Source organism: Podarcis pityusensis (genome assembly GCF_964106645.2).
Source record: "Podarcis pityusensis genome assembly, chromosome: 3".
Classification (NCBI taxonomy): Eukaryota; Metazoa; Chordata; class Lepidosauria; order Squamata; family Lacertidae; genus Podarcis; species Podarcis pityusensis.
This window is the reverse complement of record NC_138026.1, coordinates 123,117,491-123,125,923: the sequence shown is the minus strand read 5'-3', so window position 1 is coordinate 123,125,923 and position 8,433 is coordinate 123,117,491. Positions and strand designations below refer to the sequence as shown.

The window sequence follows — 8,433 nt, the reverse complement described above, 5'->3', positions numbered from 1 at the left end:
TGTCAGGGAACTGCCATCAGAGGCACGGGAGAAGGAGAGGGTCTCTGATTCTGCAGGGGAAGGTCCAAGCGCTAGAGGGAGACTCAGCCGGGAAGAAGGGGAAGAGAATGAGTGTAACACCAGGGATCAGGGAGAGCAACAGGACAGGGAGGTGCAGGGGCTCCAGGACTCTTCACTGGAAGTTAGTGAGGAGAGCCCAAGCACCCCACTGCCCACGCCCACCCTGCGCAGGAGACTCCCGCGCAGTGAGAGGCGGAAACGATTGGGCGTCAAACAACTCTTATGTTGGCAACGCTTTAAGAAACGCCCACAGACAGATTCTACGAGTGACTAAGAGCAGCCACGTTAAGATGGGCTGCGCAGTCCGGAGGGTTTAACCAGGCAATCCGATGCTCAAACGGAGCAGGATTACGCACGAGTAACTCCCAACCACTACAGCAATCTGTCTGTCCCTTAAGGTTGCTCGTGCGCAACAAGCAGAAGGGGGCATCAAGAGTAAGACCGGAAGAGCTGGAGCCACGGGAGGGGCGGCTGGAGGCCAATCGCTGGAGGAGAGAAACCGCGATTTGGAAGAGCACGTAGCCATCCTGACGGCGAGGCTGGACGAACGACGGTCGTTGGATGCTCAGGGGAAACCCACCCCCATAGCGAGGAAGGTACCGGGACTGGTGCACAAGTTTGCGGGAAAGCCTCAAGAGTATGGGGCGTTTAGAACAGAAATAGAATATGCCTTGAAGCTGCAGAAAAATGATTTTGAAAATGACGCAGCCAAAGTTGCTTATATTGTGGGGCACTTGGAGGACGGGGCAAGAGAGTGGATTCGGCCGCTTATGGCGACGCAGAATGACGCCATGGAGGATCTATCGAAATTCTTTCAGGCGATGGACGCTATGTTCAATAGCAATGTGCAGCAGAGTGTGACCAAACGGGAACTGCTGAGCTGTAAGCAGGGAGAAGGGTCAGTTACAGACTATTGGTCACGTTTTGCCATGATTGTTCATCGTCTGGGGTGGCAGCTGGACGCGGAACCCATTCAGATGCTATTTGAGGAGGGGCTGTCACCAACGGTCAAGGATGAACTTTCGCACGCACCCCGCCCACAGTCTATGGACCAGCTGACCAAGGCAGCCCTTGCGATTGGAGTAAGACAGGAAGCGCGGGCTCAAGAGAGGCGGGAAGGGAGAGAGCAGCGTTGTCATGACTACCGCATTCCTAGAATACCTAGGCAGCCTTCCCCGCCGGCGGAGCCAATGGAAATAGGCGGTGCGCGCACCCAGGAAGTTTCAAACGCCAGCGAGCGTCGCAAAAAGGAGGGAAAGGATGTAAAATCGACCAAGAAATGTTTCCTTTGCCAAAAGCCAGGACATTTTGCCAGAGTCTGCCCACAAAGAAAGGCCTGGCAAGCAATGGTGGGGGCCGTGGGGGGCGAGGAGGAGGAACCCCAGACTCCGGAGCAGGGAAACGGAAACGCTTGGCTGCCAATCAGCGGGCACAGCAGCCGAGCCAACAACCAATGAATGTGCCCAAACCAGATTCTCCAAGAGCAGCGATTGCCATTGAGGTGGTGCTTGAGCTCCCAAATGGGCACCCAGTGAAGGTTCAAGGTATGCTGGACTCAGGAAGCTCGTGCAATTTTTTTAGCAGGGACTTTGCCTTAGAGCATCAGCTTCACCTGCTACCTTTGGATGCACCTCTGCAAGTCACCACCATTGATGGGAGGGAGCTGATTGGGGGGGAAGTTACCCACCAGACCCCACCGATGAGAATGAGAGTGTCTAGGCACTCAGAGACAATCGCCTTCCATGTTGCCTCATTAGCAGGTCCACCAATAATATTAGGGATGAGCTGGTTAGCGCAACATGACCCGGTGGTGGCGTGGCATCAGAGGACCGTCAGCTTTGGGTCTGACTACTGCCTGCAGCACTGCCTAGGAGGGGAAACGCCAAGGATGAGCGTAGCCAGAGTGCCAAGCACTGCAGTGGAGGGTAAAGGGGAGGTGCCACCGCAATATGCTGATCTGAAGGAGGTTTTTAGTGAAAAGGAGGCAGATAGACTGCCACCCCACAGGCTGTTCGATTGCCAGATCAATTTGCTCCCTGGGGTCAGCTGCCGGTGGGTAAGCTGTATGCCATGTCAGACAGAGAGATGAAGGAGCTACGGGACTTTATCGACAAGAACCTGAAGAGAGGGTTTATAAGAGAGTCAAAGGCAGTGGGGGGCAGTCCAGTATTTTTTGTGGACAAAAAGGACACTGATAAACCGAGACTGGTCGTGGACTTTAGGGGGGTAAATTTGGTGTCAGAACCTGTGACTTTCCCGATGCCCAGAATTGATGACATTCTGACGAGAGTGAGGAAGGGAAAGATCTTCACCAAGCTAGATCTGAGGGGGGCTTACAACTTAATCAGGATGAGAGAGGGGGATGAATGGAAGACCACCATGTTCACACCCCTGGGGGCTTTTGAATATCTCGTTATGCCTTTCGGATTACAGTCAGGCTCCGCCTGTTTTCAAGCTTTCATGCACCACGTGTTGGGGTCTCTGCTTTACAAGAACTGTGTAGCATTCCTGGACGACGTCTTGATTTATTCAGAAAATGAGGAACAACATGTGAGAGATGTCAGGGAAGTGCTACAACGTTTGCAAAAACACCAGTTGTGGGTCAAGCTAGAGAAATGTCAGTTTCATGCCCGAGAGGTGGAGTTCCTGGGCTACAGGTTATCTGACAAAGGCTTAGCAATGGACCCAAGCAAGGTGCAAGCAGTATTGGAGTGGAAGACCCCAAAGACACGAAAGGATGTGCAAGGTTCCTGGGTTTTGGCAATTTCTACAGGAAATTCATCAAGAACTTTGCGCACATGACGGCCCCAATCACGGACTGTCTCAGTAGTAAAAGGAAGTTCGTGTGGACGGAGGCAGCCCAGCAATCCTTCGAAAGATTGAAGAAGGCATTCGCGTCGGAGGAACAATTACTACATGTGGATTTGGAGAAACCAATGAGGGTGGAGACAGACGCGTCAGACAGAGCCATCGGGGCGGTTCTGTTGCAGCCAGGACTGAACTCGAGGAAACTGAGCAAGTCAGAACAAAACTACACCGTGTACGACCGAGAACTGCTAGCAATTTACGCAGCCTTTCGTCGGTGGCGCCATTTGCTGATAGGGGCGCAGCATAAGATCCAGGTCTGCACAGATCACAAGAACTTGGAATATTGGCAGACAGCACAGGTTCTCAACCAGAGACAGATTCGCTGGGCGCAGGAGTTTTCCAAGTTTTCTCTCGAAATCCAGTATGTGCCCGGCGAGCAAAACGTGAGAGCAGACGCTCTCTCACGGAAACCAGAGTACTTCGAAGGAGAGGGGCCGCCGGAGACCCGCCACGTCATACCTGAGGACCGATGGGTGTGTGGGGGTACTCTAGTGGGCACGAGAGAACTGGCAGGACTCACTAGGGACGATGAATTCGCCCGGACGAAAATCAGGGAACTCCAAGAGGGGAGGGGAGCACCAGAGGGGTTTGAAGAGAAGGATGGGGTGTTGTACTACAGGGGGGCGATGTACGTACCGGGGGAGGCTCTAAGAAGAAGGGTACTTAAACAGCTACATGACACCCCCACAGCGGGGCGCTTTGGGCAACACAAAACCATGATGCTGGTGACCCGACAATTTTGGTGGCCACGGGTGAGGGAAGATGTACGTGAATATGTAAGAGGGTGTGACCGCTGCCAGAGGGCCAAAGGGGAACGCACGAGGCCAGCAGGTTTGCTGGAACCCCTACCCACGCCAAACAAACCCTGGGAGGTGGTGTCAATTGATTTCATGACGGATTTGCCCAAATCGAGGGGTAAAACAGCAGTGATGGTAGTAGTCGACTTGCTAACCAAAATGTGCCATTTTATCGCCTGTTCCCATGCAGTGACGGCAGAAGAAACGGCACGGTTGTTTGTAGAACACATTTTCAGGCTGCATGGCGCCCCCTTGAGGGTTTTATCTGACCGCGGAAAGCAATTTACTTCCCGGTTCTGGAGGAAGCTCATGAGCCTACTGCAAGTCGAGGTCAGCTTCTCGACAGCGAGACACCCAGAAACCAATGGGCAGGCGGAAAGGGCAAACAGTGTACTCCAGCAATACTTACGCTGCTACGTTAGCGAAAGGCAGAATGATTGGGTAGAGAAACTAGCGCTAGCAGAATTTGCGTACAATAATGCTGAACATGTGTCCACCGGTATGAGCCCCTTCTTGGCCAATTATGGGTGTCATCCCAGGGCATTCCCGGGTAATGAGGAACAGGGCTGGAGTGTGCCTGCAGCTGAACAGTTTGTGGAAGAAATGGAAGCGTTACATCAGCAGCTCAAGACGAACCTAGAAAGGGCCAAAGCCAGTTACAAGAAGCAAGCAGATAAACACCGGAGGGAAGGGGAAACCATTAGGGTGGGGGATCGCGTGTGGTTGTCCACTCAAGGGTTACCCTTTAAGGGAGGGTGCAAGAAGTTGCAGCCCAGAAGACTGGGCCCGTTTGAAGTCATACAACAGATAAACCCAGTGGCGTTCAAGCTCAGGTTGCCCAACAACATGAAAATACATCCCGTGTTCCACAGGTCCTTGCTCTCACCACACAGAGAGGGGCGGGAATTCGAGGGGCGGGAGGTAGAAGTCTTGCCACAACCACAGGTAGACGAGAGGGAACACCAGAGCTCGGCCACCGAGATAGTGGACTCAAGGTGGCGAGGGCGGCAGGTGCAGTACTTGGTGGCGTGGGAAGGAGAGCCCTGGTCGGAAAACACGTGGGTGCCAGCAGAGGCAGTTGGCGACGAGCCTATGGTGGAAGTGTTCCACCGACGGTTCCCAGATAAACCCAAGCCCTTAGAACGATTCTGGGAAGAACAGTTCGGCACCACAGAGGAGGAAGAGAGTTTCGAAGGGTTTTCAGAATCCGAAGAAGAATCGGATTGGGAGAGTCATTCCTTGGGTGGGAACCGTAGCAGGTGGGAAGAGGTGTTCACACCCACGGATGAGGAGGACAGCTCTTTCAGGGGTTTCCTTGGCTCGCCGACCAGAGAAGAGGCTGCAATAGAGCCCCCGGGTCGGAGGGGGAGTGAAGGGGGCCCTGGGAGGGAGGTGGATGTCAGGGAACTGCCATCAGAGGCACGGGAGAAGGAGAGGGTCTCTGATTCTGCAGGGGAAGGTCCAAGCGCTAGAGGGAGACTCAGCCGGGAAGAAGGGGAAGAGAATGAGTGTAACACCAGGGATCAGGGAGAGCAACGGGACAGGGAGGTGCAGGGGCTCCAGGACTCTTCATTGGAAGTTAGCGAGGAGAGCCCAAGCACCCCACTGCCCACGCCCACCCTGCGCAGGAGACTCCCGCGCAGTGAGAGGCGGAAACGATTGGGCGTCAAACAACTCTTATGTTGGCTACGCTTTAAGAAACGCCCACAGACAGATTCTACGAGTGACTAAGAGCAGCCACGTTAAGATGGGCTGCGCAGTCCGGAGGGTTTAACCAGGCAATCCGATGCTCAAACGGAGCAGGATTACGCACGAGTAACTCCCAACCAGTACAGCTATTTTAGGCTATCTCAACAGGCGTCTAATGTCCAGGTCATGGGAAGTAATACTATGTTCCTTTCTGATTGGTCAGACCACACCTGGAGTCGTGTGCTCAATTCTGGATGTCACAATCAAAGGAGGATATTGAGAAGTTGGAATCTGTGCAGAGAAGGGTGGCCAATATAATCAAGCATTTGAAAACCAAGCCTTTTAAGGAACAATAGAAGGAGCTGGGTAGGCTTGGCCTGCCAAAGAGGAGATTGAGAGGACATATGAGACCCATCTTCAAATAACATGATTCTCCCTGCTGTGAGTTCCTTGATGGAAAGTGAGACTTTTCTTCTTCCTGCACTGATATGGTTTCTCCCCTGTATGAATTCTTTGATGGTAAGTGAGACTTTTCTTCCATTTGAAGCTCTTTCCACATTCCAAGCACTGATATGGTCTCTCCTCACGGTGATTTGTTTGATGGGAAGTAAGTTGTCCCTTCTTCCTGAAGCTCTTCCCACATTCTAAGCACTGATATGGTTTCTCCCCTGTATGAATTCTTTGATGGGAAGTGAGACTATGCTTATGACTGAAGCTCTTCCCACATTCTAAGCACTGATATGGTTTCTCCCCTGTGTGAATTCTTTGATGGGAAGTGAGACTATGCTTTTGACTGAAGCTCTTCCCACATTCTAAGCACTGATATGGTTTCTCCCCTGTATGAATTATTTGATGAGCTGTGAGATTAGCTTTCTGCCTGAAGCTCTTTCCACATTCCAAGCACTGATATGGTTTCTTTCCTGTATGAATTATTTGATGATCTGTGAGGTTAGCTTTCTGCCTGAAGCTCTTTCCACATTCCAAGCACTGATATGGTTTCTCCCCTGTATGAATTCTTTGATGGGCCTTGAGCGTAGCCCTGTAACTGAAGCTCTTTCCACATTCCAAGCACTTATGTGGTTTCTCCCCTGTATGAATTCTTTGATGGGAAGTGAGACTATTCTTGCTCGTGAAGCTCTTCCCACATTCTAAGCACTGATGGGGTTTCTCCCCAGTGTGAATTCTTTGATGGGAAGTGAGATGGCAGCCCCTAACGAAGCTCCTTCCACATTCAAAGCATTTATATGGTTTCTCTCTGTGAATTCTTTCATGTGAAGTAAGGGTATACTTCTGACTAAAATTCTTTCCACATTCCAAGCACTGATATGGTTTCTCCCCTTTATGAATACTTTGATGAGCTGTGAGCTTAGCTTTCTCCCTGAAGCTCTTCCCACACTCCAAGCACTGATATGGTTTCTCCCCTGTATGAATTCTTTGATGAGCTGTGAGCTTAGCTTTCTCCCTGAAGCTCTTCCCACATTCCAAGCACTGATATGGTTTCTCCCCTATATGAATGCTTTGATGAGCTGTGAGATTAGCTTTCTGCCTGAAGCTCTTCCCACATTCCAAGCACTGATATGGTTTCTCCCCTGTATGAATTCTTTGATGATCTGTGAGCTTAGCTTTATGCCTGAAGCTCTTCCCACACTCCAAGCACTTATAGGGTTTCTCCCCTGTATGAATTCTTTGATGGGCTTTGAGCACAGCCCTGTGACTGAACCTCTTCCCACATTCCAAACATTGATGGGGTTTCTCCCTGCTGTGACTTCTTTTAGGGAAAGTGCGAAGTGTCTTCTGACGAAATGTCTTACCATCTTCCAAGTACCGATAACGATTTTTCCCAGTAGGATATATTTTATGGGAAGTAGAATGGGAGCTCAGACTATATCTCTTTCCACACTCCAAATATTTATACAACTTCCCCACTGTGTGAATGTTGTCACGGTTCCCCTTGTTCATAATTTCCAATCCATCAGCACCTGCATCAAAGAGAGAAACAGATTAGAGCCTCAGGATGAAATGGAACCCCAAATTTGGAAGACTGCTAATGAATGTTTGTGATCGATGAAGAACGGAAGGGACTTAGATCCGATGTCTTACTACAGGGTTCACTGCCTTTGTTGACTCTCCTTGACACACAGATTGATGGGAACCTGAGATTCAAACAGACTGGCATCTTCCGGGAAGGATCTTGTTTGGCCTAATCATGGAATCTCCTCCATCTGCAAGGCCAGTTATCTCTTTGGTCAACCAGAAAGTGACAGAAGCAAAAACAGAAAACCTCACAGAAGCTGCTACTTCTGCCAACACATGGAAGGTTACATTCAAGAAGGTCTGGGCAGCTCAGACCAGCCTGGTCATGGTTTAAAAAGGCATATGTAGGGCAAGAATATTCACAGACAGAACAGTAGATTCAAGGTGAGCTGTGGGGAAGGAGAATCCCAGATATTTTGAGCGCCCTCAAAATATTTCAGGATTCTCACAGGTGGAGGTAGGGGTCTGTGGGTTTGGGTGGGTGGGTGTATTTCAAAACATATATTATGGTCCAGCAGGAAGCCTTACTGAGAGAGTCCACAATCCTACGATTCTCCTCCATGACTTCCTTATGCAGAGCTCTCTGGTCAGGATCCAGCAACGCCCATTCCTCCTCTGTGAAATACACAGCAACATCTTCAAAGCACAGAGGACCCTGAAGGAAAAGGGAAAAGGTCCTCTTCTGAGACAGCATAAAGATTATCCACTATACATTGCTCAGTTGTTTTCTGCCCATTCCTTGTTGTGTTCTCTTAATGGAATTATTTTGCTGCACGTTTTAGGTCTGGATGCCTATTTTAGCATTTCAACTGATTTATTTTACTGTGTATTCTAATGATGGGTATTAATCTTTGTGTGAATGGGTGGAACTCTGCATGATGTTCTTCAAATTATTCTGTCTGTGGAAGTATTCCTGTCTGCCAGACAGAATGCTCCCTTCTCTACTCCCGCTGTGCGATGCTTGGGGGGCGATGGGACCCTCCCT

The 8,433-nt window shown here is 50.5% G+C and overlaps 1 protein-coding gene across 1 annotated transcript in view; it reads right to left on the bottom strand.

The window, feature by feature from the left end:
• Window positions 1-5,560: 5,560 nt before the first annotated feature.
• LOC308474552 (uncharacterized protein) overlaps window positions 5,561-8,433 on the bottom strand; it is a 28,693-nt gene continuing 25,820 nt past the window's right edge. Inside the window, exon 5 of the mRNA XM_081001009.1 lies at window positions 5,561-7,393. Coding sequence (XP_080857135.1) covers window positions 5,832-7,393 — 1,562 coding nt within the window. The 3' untranslated portion in view covers window positions 5,561-5,831. The remainder of the gene's footprint in view (window positions 7,394-8,433) is intronic.